Source organism: Chroicocephalus ridibundus, chromosome 1 (genome assembly GCF_963924245.1).
Source record: "Chroicocephalus ridibundus chromosome 1, bChrRid1.1, whole genome shotgun sequence".
NCBI classification, from domain to species: Eukaryota; Metazoa; Chordata; class Aves; order Charadriiformes; family Laridae; genus Chroicocephalus; species Chroicocephalus ridibundus.
The window spans coordinates 89,722,514-89,738,691 of record NC_086284.1 but is presented as its reverse complement, the minus strand read 5'-3'; the positions used below and the strand labels follow the sequence as shown (position 1 = coordinate 89,738,691).

Genomic DNA, 16,178 nt, shown 5'->3' with positions numbered 1-16,178 from the left:
GAACTTATGTTCAATCTTTTCAGTCAGGCAAGGAATCTGATTTATTCTAACAAATGCCATATCAGCAGATCTCCTGTGTTTGTATGATATATTCTTTACTTGCCATAAGAAAATAGATCTGTTATTTCCTGGAAGAGTTGGGCTTACTGTGATTGTTTTATAAGCACTATACCTAAGTAAACCTTTTTGCTCCATCATCACCCCTGGTAAAAACAGTAAAAAGAAGTTGGATATTGCCTCAAGAATAATATATGCAATTTGCCTGTGGCCATCCTCTTTTTCCATGCAAAGATAAGTTGAATTTGTCAAAATAAAGTGGGGGAAAGAACAAGTGTAAATAAAAACATCAGATCGCTATAACTCTAGAGCTACACAGTGCTTTACAATGAATGATAGGTTAGTATTCAGGGAAAATCTGGTGTGTGAAACAATCTCAAAATCTGTGCAAATTGTGTCCAATAATAACAGTTCAAAAGATTTTTTAAAATGTTTATCTGACAGCAAAATGTCTTAATTACCCTCTCTTAATAAGGAAGAGAAATGAATAACAGAAAGCTAACAAAATTTGAATAGTACGGGTTTATGGAACAACAGCTACTTTATTCACAAGGTATAAAGAACATTCATTTCCAAATTGCTTTTCATATACATGAAAACTCACACCACGTCCCCTTAGGTAAGTGTATATAGGAGGAGGTGGAGGAACGGATACTGAAAAATAGCATCTTCTGATGTTATCTTGTGGTCACTTTGAAATTTCAGAGCGGCCTGATGTTTTTTCAGAGATGGTGGAACTAAAGGCATTCAGAGTGTTTGAAAGCAATCCAGTTTTATGTGAAAGAAATTGGGACTTAGAATCAAATCTGATAGAGGATTTATGGATTTCGCAATATCTAGCAGGTTTTTATTTGTTTTTGAAGTGTAATTCAGAATGCTGTGTTAGACCAGACTGTACAGGAAGAGTGAAGCCTCTTTGAAGAGAATCACATGATGACCCAAGGGATGCCCAGACTTAGATGATTTAAAATGTTCAAGACAGCGATGTGTTTTGGAATTGTATCAGGACCAGTCTCAGGAATTTAAATTGGCTTAGAGAGTAGGAATCTTCCCCCCCCTCCCCCCAACTCCAGTAAAAATGAGCAGGGATAGCTTTTTTAAATTGAGATAGCACTGAGAAGGAGCACTTCACTACTATGTGGTAGTTCAAAGATTGTAACCTTCACCTGGGAAGTGGAAGTTCAAACACACCTCTGCGATTTACCAAATGAATGCACAACCAAAAGATTATAGGTTGAGATGTCTTTCTCTTGTGTTAAAGGCGTTTGTTAACATGTGGAGCCTCACAGAGGGGAAACCATAAGGTAACCATCACGACGAATGGTTAGTGCGATCATGTGTTCTGAAGGAAGGGGTTTGGGTACCTTCCCTTCACACTCCACCCCAATTAAATAGCCCTATGAGCGGAGCCTAGCATTTGGGAATACCTGCTTGGGCTGGTTGTGAGAATTCAGCGTAAATTAGAGCAGGGTAGACCTCGGTAAACACAGAATGGGTGTGTAGAATGTTTTTCAAAACCAGGAAAATAGTGCATTTTTAATTTCAGTGCTTCATGGATTAAGTAGAGGATGAACAGAGGCTTTTTGGGGGGAGAAGGAATCATGATTTTTAGACTTGGGGATTTCAGTTGTGCCTAATTCTGGCTTACATACTGCATGTAAGTATTCTGCTGAAAAATGTTAGTCACTGCTGTTAATCATTTAATTACCTTCTGGATTTTGGATAACAGTACGTTAGTTTAACCCTCTGTGCACAAATGCAATCGCTCTCAAGATTGCCTGAATGAAACTAAGTAAAATAATCTAATGACACGTAGTCATTTAGGTTTTCTGGATTGTTTCTCTTGGTCAGAATTTTAATATCTTTTAAATGTATTCATAGGTAAAAACATCAGAGTTTTATCGATACTCCCGGCAGCTGCGACATGAGGTTGATCAAGCCATGAATTACTTTCATAGCGTTCACCAACAGCCTTTGATGGAAATGAAATCGAACAAAATCCGTTCTGCCAAACCCCAGACTGCAGTATTTAGAGGAATGATAGGACACAGTATGGTAAACAGTAAAATTCTTCTCTTGCATAAACCAAGGGTCTGGTGGGAACTAGAGGGTCCTCAAGTACCTTTACGACCAGACTGCCTTGCCATTGTGAATAACTTTGTGTTCCTATTAGGTGGGGAAGAACTGGGGCCAGATGGTGAGTTTCATGCTTCATCCAAAGTGTTTAGATATGACCCAAGACAGAACACTTGGTTACGAATGGCAGACATGTCTGTTCCACGTTCTGAGTTTGCTGTTGGAGTTATTGGGAGGTATGTTTATGCAGTGGCTGGGAGAACCAGGGATGAAACATTTTACTCAACTGAACGGTATGATATTACTGAAGATAAATGGGAATTTGTGGATCCCTATCCAGTCAATAAATACGGACATGAGGGGACCGTGCTTGGTAACAAGTTGTATATCACTGGTGGAATTACATCATCTTCAACTTCTAAGCAAGTGTGTGTGTTTGACCCCAGTAAAGAAGGGACAGTAGAGCAGCGAACAAGGAGAACTCAAGTGGTCACTACCTGTTGGGAGAACAAATGCAAAATGAATTATGCAAGATGCTTTCACAAAATGATTTCTTACAATGGTAAGCTCTATGTCTTTGGTGGTGTCTGTGTGATCCTAAGGGCCTCCTTTGAATCTCAAGGATGTCCTTCTACAGAGGTTTATGACCCAGATACTGATCAATGGACTATATTGGCTTCTATGCCAATTGGTAGGAGTGGTCATGGTGTAGCTGTTCTGGACAAACAGATAATGGTTCTTGGAGGCCTTTGTTACAATGGTCATTACAGTGATTCGATTCTCACGTTTGATCCAGAGGAAAACAAATGGAAAGAAGATGAATATCCGAGGATGCCGTGCAAGCTGGACGGCTTACAAGTCTGCAGCTTGCACTTTCCTGAATATGTTTTGGAGCATGTTAGATGTTGCAGCTAAAACAGAATGAACAACTTGATGAAGTACAAAAAGCTATACCTAATGTGTCAAAAAATACAAACCAGTTGAATTTCTTCAGAGACATTACCTTGTGTATAAAAAAACCTGCTGAATGCTTAAGAGAAACAGGATGTACAGGGAGAGTACTTACCAAGTTTATTAGAAAAGCCAATACTGGTCTGATATTGTAAAAGCGTTGTTGTTTTTTGGTTGGTTTTTTTTTTTAACAAACATAATTGTAAGTAGGAGAAAGAAAAATATATTTTTTAGTGTGGTTATTTTTTTGGTAACATGTCCATAATACTTTCTTCTCTTTTTTTTTTTTTTTTTTTTTTTAATGGCTATTATACCACTATGCTTCTGAAATCACTTGAGTTTAACAAAATATTAGTGGAAAGGAGGAGGACTTTATTTTTGGGGTTTTTTTGTTGAGCATCAAAATAAAGCCCATCATCTGTACGTGGGTACAACCAGGTTTAAAGGAACAAAACTAAACCATTTGTGTATTTTATGTTGTCTTTTGGATGCTTTTTCCATTAATTGCAAAGTATTCTCAAATCTGCTGGGTGTTTTTGTTTTCCCTTATGTATGTTGAAGAATAATCTTAACCCCTTTGCATGACCTTTTTCCTGGTTTTGTATAGTAGTACCAATAAGTCTGCCAAAATGCAAATTACACGTTTTCTACTAAATCGAAAACAAAACATTTTTATATTCAAAACACTATTTCTATGCTGCCTTCTATTTGTCTGCATTGTGTTTGTTGGTGAGTAAAAAATATATACACACATGCATACACTGTAAAAACTATATATAAATACATCTTTTTGTGTGCAGTTACAATATTATATTTTAACTAGTGCACAGATTCAGCCATATCTGTTGAATTCAAGGTATAGTACTATCCTTTAATGAGCTAAATAATTCAAAGTTCTTAAGTAACTGGAGGCCTCATTTGGTATCGAAGTATCTTATCTTTAGTATGTACTGATTGATTCAGTAACTTTAAACTCTTTATATCGATGCTACATAATGAACTGTTGATAATTTGTTATTTTATAAATTATTTTTTTAAAAGTAAACACATCTTCCCTGAGTTTCTTTTGTGTTTCAATGTGTGCTGCCCAGTCGTCTTTTTTATGAAAATGGAAAACGTCAATAAGCAAAAGCTCAGTGCTGCTTTGAGCCACAGTTATTTTTGGAACTGGATAAACTATAGTTTATTCTCAATACTTTGCTGGTACTCATACTTCAATATGAGTATTTTGTTTGTACTCACATTGAAGTGTTACAATCTTTTTTTATTATTATTTTAATTATCAACTTCTATGAACTACTGTGTTTTGAAAATGTGGAGTTAGGTGATTGGATGGTTAGTACCATTTATGTTTCTTTTACAAAAAAAACCTAGACAACTATAGCTACTGACCTCGGAGTGCCTGAATTGAGGTGTGTGGTCCAAGAGGGCTTTGAATAACTCCATCGTGTTATCTTGCAGGTATTACTGACAGTGGATTGGTAAGAATTATCTGCCAAGACATAAATAATAACAGTAATTACATTCTGATTTTATTTAATAGTGCTTTTATTTAATAGTGATTTTATTTAATTAGCCACTTCTAGAATATAAAGGAGAGATTTGGTGAAGTTGAGGGCTCACACTTCGTTCAGATGTTTAGGGGCAAAATGCTGAAACATTCAGCTGCATACTTGGTAAAATCTGTTGTGTTTCACTTTAAGCAATAGACTTTACTTTATATGCAGCAACGCAAAACTGCTTTACTCAGCATCTTCCAGTCAGAAATCACTGTAGAAAAGGAATGTACAGTACTCAGGGAGTTCAAAAGAATGCACTTACAAAGGGACCAAAATCACCCTAAATTTCCTATGTTACAAGTAAGACCTGCTTGCCTAAACTAAGTTTGAAATAATTGATAGAAGTTAAAACAACATGTAAAACTCCTCATGCCTGTTTTTTGATATTTTTGTAGTAATTGTGTTCTGGTTGAGATATGAGGATTTGGAGCTATGTGGCAAGTTGGCAGATTATTTTTTTTTTAATTAGAAATGATTTATTGATAGAGTATTTTCTTTCCATATGTTTTAACAGAAAGAGAGAATGTATGCCACAATAGCTGTAAGTGATAAGCTACTTATACCAGTAGTGACTGGACCAAATATTGATTCAGTCTTCTGATGCAGACTAGTTTGCAGTTAAATTTAACTATTTTTTAATCAAAATTCAGTTTACTGAATTAGAAATCTAATTAACTTAATAGTTTAACTTAAAGCCTGTGTACCTTACACTAAAACCTCAGTTTCACTGTGAGATTTGTGTGTACATTACCCTGCATGGGCGCAGAGATAATCTGACTCCAGTAGGTGTGGCTGTGTGCAAGTAAAAAGGTTCTACTGTACATAGTTTATAGAATATTGGGGCACAGTAAAAAAACAAGGTTTTTTTCATTGTTTTAATGTTTGTGTCAGCAGTTCACTTCTTAATAAGTTTGAGGCAGCAAAAACTAATCCTGCTTGAGTAGGCTTTCATGGGCATGTTATGCGTAGCACAGAGTACTTCACTTTTATCTAGGGCCAGTCTGTGGAATTGATGTGGTTCTGGATATCTGGTCTTCCGTGATTCAGGTGTAGTAAAGGGACATGGCCAAGACTTTATTAAAAAGAATGGTAAGGATGGGGGTTTCCTCAAGTTACGTTTTTGAGTTTGCGTTTAAGCACCTTCTGAAGTTCTGTGCGCTAAGCAACTGCCACTAAAGTCCATGGTGAGTATAGACACTTGAAACATGAAGAACCAGATAATTTTTAGGTGCTCTGTTTTTAAGTTCATATTTATCTTCAGATGCCCAGTTCTGAAAGATCTCTTTCAGGATTGTAGTAGTAATTATTCTGTGAAATTTTAACTTGAACTGTTGGTTTCAGCTTCCCTGAAGTTGTGTCTCCACTGAGAAGCTGGCTGCAGCCTTTCAAGCATTAGGAATGATTGGAATTTGCTTGGGTTTAGAACATGTGGGAGTATGTGAGAATGTTTTGTTAATTTACATTTCTACCATGCTTTTATCGTTTGAAACACGAAATTATCTTTTCCATTGCAGTGGAACTTTTGAGGCAGTTATTTCTGTTACTTTATGTGTCAGAGGGATGTTTTTTTTAATTAAATATTTCTGTTTGTGTTGGCTTTTAGTATTTAGTTTCAGATAGTTTAGTGTTTAAGTAAAAACTAAACTGGCTAATAAGAATTTTACTATGAATTTTTCAGCATTATGATCAGATTAATATGAGTTTTAAAAACATTTAAATGCCTCTCACTTGTCAAGGAAAAGGTAAGTTATGATCTTTGATTAGTAAGTTTGAGGAGGTTTCTTCTATTCCACCCCAGCCATAATGGAATACCAGCAAATCTGATCTCACCCACATATTTAAACTTCAACACATTACCTGCTTTTAAACAGCAAGTATACTTGCCTTTTCTTAAAAAGGTGGACATAGTGAGTTACAGTCTAAGTTGGGTTTTTTTTCCACATTTATAGCAAAAATGGATCAGCTTCATGTCTTAATTTAACAGCTAGCTCCGTGGGGGAAATTTTGTTTTCAAATGAGCCAAAATGGACAAAAAGCATGGTGTTCTGGAGACGTAAAGGGGCTGGACACTGACAGTTCCCATCCCACATGCTATTATAATCTGTTCTTAGGAGACGGGTAATTCTTTTCCTTTTCATAGTAGTGTGTAAGGAAAAAATAGCTCATTTTTCCTCACAAAGTTTTGGTAGAAGTTTTGTAGTGGAAGGTATTAGGTGGAAAAAAAAAACTTTTGAATTTTTTCCCCCATCGATTCAGCTGGAGGAAGGCAGTACTTGATTTTACAAAGGCTCTGCTACTTCAGAAAGCACTGCTAGCAAGAGGGGCTAGTGGCAGCATACAAGCTACCTGGCAACCTGCTTTTATGTTACTTTATTTTGAAAAGTGTTGATGCTCTACTTTCTGCCGTATTATAGCGGTCCCGTTTTAACTGTCTCTAACAGTGTGTGACTTTAATATTTCTCTGGTTTCTGAGACTTGCAGCCGTTTTTTCTTGAGGACCTCTTGCCTTACAAACCCAAGTGCTGCATTTTTTCATGCTGATAATATGATAACTATTTGCATCAGGGACAAAGCTTCACTTGACACTCAGGAAGCAAAGGATAAAATTCAGCAGGTACAGATTCAAATTGGTTTAAAAAGAAAAACATTGCTTAACTCATTATGTCCATTCTTTTGCAAAAGGAGGGTAAGCATTATGGGGAGATGCTAAAGGCTCTTTAAAAATAAACTTCAACCTTGTGTCAGCATTTATATGACAAAGTCTTTTTAGAAATAGTGGCATTTGTAGAAGTATTTTGCCTTTTTAATATATTTTTCCTTACAAAAAAAACCAGTGAATTTGGCCCCTGTTTCTTCTAACACATCAAATGTGTACTTCACATATGTGAACAGGCCAATATAAAGAAAACAGAAAACTGTTAAGGTACTTAAAAGAAAACATAAAGGCGCAAATGTTATTAAACCTGTGCTTAAGTGTTCATAGGGTTGGGGGCATCAGAGAAAACATCCGTCTTGCTCTCCTCCCATTAATAAAAATATAACCAGTGAAGTTATTTGAATAAGTGTGGTCCATCACAGGTGGCAGGGCTCAGTGAGGAGAGTGGTAAAGAATATAACTGGGAAGCACGTGTACTCTATTTAAAACAAAGCTTGCCGGTGTCCTGTAGCTAACATTTTGAGATTCTAATGCTTGTAAAACAATCTGAAGCTGCTTAAAATAAATACTAATGACTACTTTTGCATCTGTATTATATTTTTGAATGGTGAGTAACTTTAAAATTTCCATTTGTGTGGGTAAACTTCATAAAACTAGTTGTATGTGGCAGAAAAAACTTTTTGAGCACAGCTTTCCTGGATTTCCCTCTACTAATTTTTTTCTTTTTCACTTCCCAAATTTCAATTAATGTTTATAATGTCTTCTAGAAATAACTTTCAAAAGTCAATTTCAAATACCTTTGGATTAATATTAAGTTGGTAGCTAGGGGAAAACCACCTCTATTTGCAGACAGTAGTTTTTATTTATGGCTCTGGTAGAAAACCTTGGCGTAAGTCTAGAAAATACAGTGTTATATGTAGGACTGTAAAATTAGCTATAGTTAAGGGGCTTTTATTACCTCAGTGGGACCCACCTAACTTTTATGTCAGTTCTGGGAACAGGCGAAGGGTAGAGTGAGCTATGGTTTTATTTTAAATATTTTCCCTATATATCGTTATTTTTGTAGATCTTTTTAAAATAAATTATTATATGCTGGAGATTACATTTCCACTATAGTATCCCACTTGATTCCAGTGTACAATATCAGATTGTTTGTATTGCAAAGAATGTATTTGATAACAGGAAAGGTCATTTTCAAATTCTGCTGTGTTTGTGCTAGCAATTGGAAATACTTTTCCTGTAAAAAATTAAAATGATATATATATGACCTCATATGTACCTTTGGATTAACTGTCTAATGACTGCCCCAGGGCTGCTATAAACTTCTCTGAGTAATTTAAGAATTGCCTCTTTTTAACTGTTTTAAAGCCTTTTTTGTTGTCTTTTTTTGGCAGAAGGTAATTTTCCCTAGCTATGGATACAGTATGCTCAGACTTGCATATGTGCTCTGTTCAGTTTTTAAATGGAAAAAATGTATAAAATGTGTATAAAGAAAAGTGTAAATAAAATATTTTTAATCTTTAAACACTCTTGTGTAAACTTTGTGATACTTGCAAGTGTAGTGGACCTGGATTACTTTCTACAGGACTTAAGAGTTTACTCAGTTAAGCAACTCTTCAAAAATGTTAAGTGTTGCTATAATTCATAATGTTGAGTTGAAGTTATCCCAGCAAGAGAAGCTGGATGTCCTTATATAGCATCAAGCTCATATCTTTAGCTGTATTTTACAGTCTTGCCAATTGTAATTGCTGCAGTGCATTCATGTGGCTACTCCACATTTCAGTCTTGAAATAATGTTTGGAGTTGACTTCGTTACGTTCGTAACTCCATGTCAAGGCATAAATTTAAACTATACGACTGAAAACTGAAGCCAGCCTTTGGGGTTAGTCAGCAGCCAAGAAATGAGACTGTTCCCTGCTAGCAAATACATGAAATTGAGACAACACGTGTTCATGGCACATTTGGAACTTGAAGTGCCAGAAGTCCAAGTCGTACTGCTTAACGTTTCCCATAACAGGAAGGGGAACCTTCACTTCAGGATTAAAAGTGTCAGATTAGAACAACATTCAATACCAAGGGCCGGGGGGGAGGTAAAACAGGAGATTATGATCTTATTTTCCCAAGCAGTCTGATGAAAGCCTTTTTTGTCAATCCCTTGCCACACTTTTTTCCTTTGCCTCTATTTTTCGGCAACTCTTTTGCTGTCAGGTCAAAGCCCTCAGTTTAAAAATCTACGATCAAGAATGTTTGAAAATAACTGTTCTCTTTTTTTTTTTTTAATATTGAGTTCTAAAATAGCATTTTAATTTTATTTTAATACTTGGAATGACTTAAAACTTTATTTGGATGAAGTAACCCTTTTCCCCCCTCCTCCTTTGGTAACTTGACTTCATCCTACACTAAATAGTACTGTTTAATGGGAGAATGCTGTGGCTGAATTTGTGCTGATCCCAGTGGGATGAGTCATGGGAGGAAGGGCCTCTTTTAATTGAGATGTGTCTCCATTTTTTGGCTCAAAAGGATACCAAATGTATTAGACTGATACAGTGGAAGTGAAGATGACAGCAATCGCTTCACACTGTAAATGTTATTTACAATTATTTTTGTTCACCTTTTTAATTTCCCTTCTCTGTGAGCCAGGGTGTGTTTTTGGCAATACCTTTCATGCACAATGCTACGCTGGCTGACTTGAATTACTTGTTAGCAACCCTGTAGTTGATTAGGAATCTCAAATAATGGTTCCATTATTTCACTAAGGAGAGCTCTTACATTTTTAACTGGTTCATAGTTGCTCATACCAAATTCTTCACTTCTTTGGAATTTGTGGCCTTATTTTTCAGCAGTAGTTCAGTCATCTGTGTTCACTTGTTTTCTGTGATATGAAATTAGTATTAGTTTGGCAAAGTTGGTTTTTTTTTTTTTTTCCAGTTAATTCCTTCCAGATTCTTTGGTGTAAGTTATCCACCCTTGTTGACTTGAAATTCTTAATTTCAACTGATATTCCCCCTTTGTTACAGATTGGGGGGTTGCGGTTGTGGGTTTGTGGTGGTTTTCTTTTCTTTTCTTATTCCATCAGCTTCATAATATGGAAAGGGAAACTGTTGCTCTGGGTGTTGCACGGATTCTGTATTCTGTACCTTTTGAGTCCATAACATACTCATTGACAACGTGATCCCCCACCTGGCCTTTAGCCTGTCAAGTCTTGCTGATGTTTTGATCTCTTCTTTTAATCCGAGTGCCTTCTTGTCCAGGATAGCTTTCTTGGCATGCGCAAAACTTTCGTTCTTTCAAGGGAGAGTGTAGGGAATATGTGAAAAGACAGCTTTCAGTTCTTGCTTTCATTAACACTTTCTACTTTTACATTTGATGCTTTAGTGGCACTGACAGGTGCTTTTGGCGATGTTTACAGGTAAAAAAATAAACCTCATCATGATCTCTGTTTAAGCACCCAGTGTCTCTTCAGTCATCTATCCATTGGAATGAATGGCAGCATTAAGCACCACGTGCTGAGCCTTCTAGATTGATACGTAGTACTTGAGGAACTAAAAAAATATTCTTTGTGCCACGTTTGTCAAATATGTCTCCTGCTGATGTCACCCTTGGTAGCAGTTCTCCTGTATTCTGGATAAATGTTGCTCAATAAGTGGTGCTAAAAAAAAATATTTGTTTTCTAATGAGATAGATGCCTTTAATGGTTAACCCTTTTATTGGACTGTTTAATTTTACCAGACAGATGCGTCTTCGGCCTAAACAGGCAGCCTCCTTTCCCACACCCATTTCAGTATATCCTCAGGTATGTTCTAAGCATTGGTTTGTCTGCTTTTTTTTTTTTTTTTTTGTCATGTGGCTCATCTCACAAGTTTGAGTTACACCAACCATAAAATTCTTTTTCTGTGTGAGAATCTTTATCTCCTGTGGTGAGTTGTGCACGTTGTGGGGCTGTTTATATGTATTTGAGTACCACTGATGAGACTTTCTGACTTTACCATCCCTTCTTCATCAAAAGAATTGCACAATGCTAACTGAAAGCAAGTATTCCCCGCATGTTTAATTTCCATAGTCTCAGGGGAGAAATTCCAAGATGGTCAGTGTATTCCTCTTTTGTTTGCCTTCCCAGATTGCCGAAGTCGTACAAAATGCCTGGGACTGTGCTCGTGATGGTGACAGCAGTGCCAATGCAACGGTATGGCCTAAGCACTCTCCTCTGTGTAGGTGTAGTGATGGCCTTCATTTTGGTTCCTGGAAAGCAAGAAATTGCTCTGCTGTCTTCTTGCAGCTCTCGGAAAGCTCCATTGGTTAATTCATTTCCAGGATGGAATCCTGGTCACTTCGGTGTCCTTGGCTGGCTGTGAAATGTTCCATGGGATTTGCCTTGTGCAACACATGCTCTCACTCCTTCCTCTGGCTCTTACAGGTAGTTCTGGGATTTTTTTTCTCTAACGCAGGTGGCAACTTGGTACTAAGAACTTATTTTAACTTCTTATAATGAAAACCAAAACATCAGAAATTAAAGTTTCAGAAGACATTTCAGAATACAAAACCTTTTTTTTTTTTTTTTTTAGTTTCTTCTGATTTTCAGTTCATTTATTGCAATCAGGAAGGATTACTGACAAATAATAGGGTTTTTTTCTTCACTGTTTCTCCTGACAGATTATCCAAAATGCTAAAAAGAATTACATAGTCTGAAAAAAAAACCAGGTGATGGTAATGAACTAGTCTGTAGCTTTTAATTTAGTGACTTTTCATGGTCTTTAAGTTGGGAGCTGATCCAATTAACAACCTTATTGGGAGCGGTTTAGCTGATTTCTGAAAAAGCTGGATTTTGGCTCAGTACGGTTCTCTGAAAACAAGGGGAGTGAGGCTGACCTCTACATAAGTTAGTTAAACTAAATACTCCAACCAAAGAAATCTCAGTACAAAATTGTTAACACCCAAGTATTTAACGAGCTGTACTTTGCAGAAGTTATGAACCTTACAAAACAATCACAGCTGCTCAGTTTTAGTTTTGTCCTTCCTTTGCAGTGCAGAGATTTTTATTTTTCCCATGGTAAAAGTTAATTACAAGAATGTATGTTTTGCTAAACTTGTCAAACCGGTGTAGGAAGCCGTGCTTTCAGATTTGCAGCCTTGTTCAAAGCAAGGCAGAATGCATTAAAGTGACTAGAAGGGTTAGCAATTTCCCAGTGCCTTAACTTCTGAAGATTTATGCATCTGCTGTGGATGGGAATCTTCCAGTATCCTCCAGAGATAATGCCTAGGACCAGGCATGCAATTAACCTGCTTCATATCCCCGTTCTTCTGTAACAATGGGTTGAACCTCAGGCTTTTCAATTTGTGAAATTACCATTCCTTGATGTTCAACGAAGTCGTTTCTATTTGTAACATCCAGTTTCTGTACCTGTATAATACCATGAATTTGTACACACACAAACAGGAGTAAGAACCTATTAACTCACACTTAAGAAATGTGACGTTTTTCTCATCTGTAAAACCGGCAAAGCGAGCCAAACCGTTGTTTTTACCTGTGCCAGCACCATATTGTACTAATTTGCAAGACTGAAGAGGTAGTTTCAAATTCTGTGCTAGACAGAAACAGTTAAAAGTAAGACAATGTCATTCTGTGCACCACTACCCTCTGCCCCTTCCCTTCCTACACCACAAGCTGCAACTATGCCAGCCATAGCCCCCCTCCATAGGGCATAACTATAAATGACTTCACGTTAGAAGAAGTAGAAGGTGATAACATCTGGTAAAGCTATAAGGGTGCCAGTCTTCACTGGGGGAAACGATCTAGATGACAGTTTTAATTAGTGATTGTGAAAGAAACCGTGACAAATGTCTTAGGATTTCCGAAGTGCACTTCAGGATTAAGGGTGTTACTCCTTTGTGGAAAATGTTCCCAGAGTGGAAGCAGCAGTTGAAGGTACCAGACATGATGGTTTTTGATGGATGAGGCGCAAAGGAATGGAACGGTGCCAAAACCAGACTGAACAAATGCCATGGTACCAAAGAGCAAGGAGCTGTCATAGGACTTTCTGGCTAGTGAATACTCTCCACAGAAACACAGGATTATGTCCAGAAAGGGGCATCTTGCTTCTAGTTTTGCCTCATACCTCTCATTCTCTCTCAATCAAACATGCCCTCTTCATTTTTGCTAGCTTCCGTTGAGTTTGAGAAGTGCAACACGTTGGCTGCGTGGACACTGCAGTGTGCCGGTAAGAGTGAAATGAAGAGATGACTGATGAGTTGCATGGAAATAAACATCTAGAAAATAAAAATATTTTAAAAACAAATACATGCTTTTCCTCTCAAAAAGGATATTACTCTAAGACTGAACAAATAAAGCCATAAACCCAAATTCTGCCCTCTAGAAACAGAATAATAAAGGTTTTCCCTGAGGCTCTTCTCCTGTTGCATCAAATGGTGGCAGCATCAGTGAAGAAGAAACCTGGGTGATTCTTCATGTGATGCTTGGCTCTGTCTCCCTTCTTGCTCCAGCTGCACAACAAACCCCTGCAGAACGGTCCCTGGCATCCTGTAAGGCTTCAAGCCCCAGCCTAGGGGCTTAATGGGGAGGCAAGCCACAGTTTAAACTGAGCATTAAGTAACAACGTAAGTATAGGCCTTGCTGCTCAAGTACACAAATCTTTGCCTGTTTCTCAGTAACTTGTATCATGCAAGGTGTTGCACAGCGTGCAGCAGTACGTGCTGCACTCTCCAGCTGGTCTCTGTGTGTGTGAGTGGCAAGTCCCGTGCAACTCCTCTCACTCTTACAAGTGTTGCTGTTAGAAACATTAAAATGCAATTTTTTAGAAGCAAAGAGGAGGACACAAGAACACTTTCAGCAATAGACTGTAATAGTCACATAATGGTATATGTATACATAGTAAGCATATAATGCATTCTGCTTCTTATTCATGGGAGAGCTACATCATGTGCCCTGGTGGAATGTAAAATAGAAATTAAAACCCCTTCAAAAATGATCATCCTAAAAGTCAGTTATAAATAACAAAGCAAGCTCAGGATGTCACCGTTAATTATTAAAGAGGCAGCACAGCAAAAGAAGACTATGTGTGCCTTTAATTGGAAATTATTTGGTAAACCTAGAAACTGTCATTCAGGTAAATAAGGTACTACGTTTAACATACATATTTATGAAGATACCGAAGTCAATACATTTATAGGCAAACGAGGGGATGATATTCACATCATCTTGCTAAAATATTAAGGCTTACTTTGAAAATAATTTTTAAGGTAAAAAGATTTGATGCTCTAAATACCTAAAGAGACTGGCAACAGATGCAAGGCCATTCACCTGTTAGCCTCAGTTAACTTCCAAAATGTGTCCAGCTCAAATGAAATCCGAGACGCAGTTGAATTTCGAGAGGAGTCGGACTTTGTTGTGATGGGTACTTAAGAGCATCAAAAAGGGATGTGTGTCCTCGCTGCTATTAACAGCGCGTATCTGTGCTTTAGAAGACGATGGCTACAGCACGCAGATCTCTGTCGGTGGTATCAACTTGGTAACAGAATCACTCATCGGTGCTGGAAAGGAGTACTTGAAAAACGTGGAACTAGAGCTACTGAGGGCTGCAGCGACAAGCTGGATCGCACTGGGGTTTTTTTTTTGCACGATACGTTTCTCTTTTCTACCTGTCCCCTGCCTTAGCACATAGGGTCTTTATTTGGAAAGCACCGAGTGTATTCCGGATGCTGCCAGAACGTGACAAAACAAAGCCGATGAGACAGCACGCGCCGAAGTGCCAAGGTCCGCTTTACCCCAGATGCGGTAACGCCTCCGCCGCAGTTACAGGCAGGTCGGTCAGCGGGAGAGCGCAGGGAGCTCCGCGGCGGCCCCTGTCCCGCGCATTCGGGTGCGCTTCCTGAGGGCAGCGCTGCAGGCCTCGCAGCTGCCGCACCGGCAGCTCCGACAAACGCTGAAAAATGACCCGCCTTAAGTATGACGAGCAAAAAGCACAAGGTAAGTTTCACTCCAGATCAAACAGTGTTGCTACATACAAAAATCTGCTCAACCTTTCCCCCCCCCCCCCCCCCAAGTTAGGAAGTGAAAAAAGTAGCAAAATAAGAGGAGCCGGCGCCGGCAGGGGCGGGGCTTCCGGCGTTGCTAGGTTACCGGCGGGCGGGCCTGCCTGACGTCAGAGCGCCGCGACGCCGCCGCCGTTGCTTCCCGCCCGCTCGGCGCCGCCATGTTGAAGGTGAGGAGACCGCCGCCGTTGTCGTTTCGCTCCCCCTTCTCCTTCCCCCGCCTGTCCGTCCGCCCTTTCCGCCGCCCTCCGCTCCCGTCGAGGCGGCGGGGGTGGCCGCGGTGCCGCCGGGTCGTCGGTGTTGAGGGCGGCCCTGTCCGGAGAGGCCGGCAGGGGGCGGCCCCGGAGCGCGGCCGGAGGGGCCCGGCGCTGAGGCGGCCTGTAGGCGGGTGCTCCGGGCCGGGAGGGCCCCCGTTTCTCCCGCTTCCCCCTTTTACGGCCGGTTTTAGTTACTTGGTTGAGTAGAGGCGGTAGCCCCTGGTGTTGTTACCAGCGAATGATTTTTTTATTTTCTCCCCCCACCCCCACTTCGAGCTAAAACTGTTCAAAATCTCTATCAGCTGGTGGCAGCCATACCCAGGATATTTTCACAAAATCTGCATTTGGTGGCAGCTGTACCCGGGGTATGTCTCACAAGCCGTTACTTTTACTCCTGTTGCAGCTGTGTAAGCTCTCATTTTAATGTTTCAAAATCACGTGCGCTATCCGTGTTGCACAAAAACTCCACACAAACAGCACGTTCGTTATTTAAAATTACTTCTTAGACACAGCATCATGGGGCTGTGAGTGAGCGTTCATACAGCGTTTGTATCCGTACAGTTGTGACTGTCCTCG

At 39.0% G+C, this 16,178-nt stretch overlaps 2 protein-coding genes across 9 annotated transcripts in view; both read left to right on the top strand.

The window, feature by feature from the left end:
- KLHL15 (kelch like family member 15) overlaps positions 1 to 8,826 on the top strand; it is a 28,692-nt gene extending 19,866 nt beyond the window's left edge. For all 6 annotated transcript variants that reach the window (XM_063343237.1, XM_063343228.1, XM_063343257.1 and 3 more), the window contains one exon: positions 1,939 to 8,826. In XM_063343237.1, coding sequence (XP_063199307.1) covers positions 1,939 to 3,048 — 1,110 coding nt within the window. In that variant the 3' untranslated portion in view covers positions 3,049 to 8,826. The remainder of the gene's footprint in view (positions 1 to 1,938) is intronic.
- A 6,294-nt stretch (positions 8,827 to 15,120) lies between these two features.
- APOO (apolipoprotein O) overlaps positions 15,121 to 16,178 on the top strand; it is a 34,451-nt gene continuing 33,393 nt past the window's right edge. The window contains exon 1 of one of the 3 annotated variants that reach the window (XM_063343301.1): positions 15,121 to 15,280. In XM_063343301.1, the coding sequence (XP_063199371.1) occupies positions 15,260 to 15,280 (21 nt within the window). In that variant the 5' untranslated portion in view covers positions 15,121 to 15,259. Of the gene's footprint in view, positions 15,281 to 15,460; positions 15,516 to 16,178 lie in introns of those variants that run through there. The other 2 variants (XM_063343309.1, XM_063343292.1) reach the window with 2 other exon arrangements.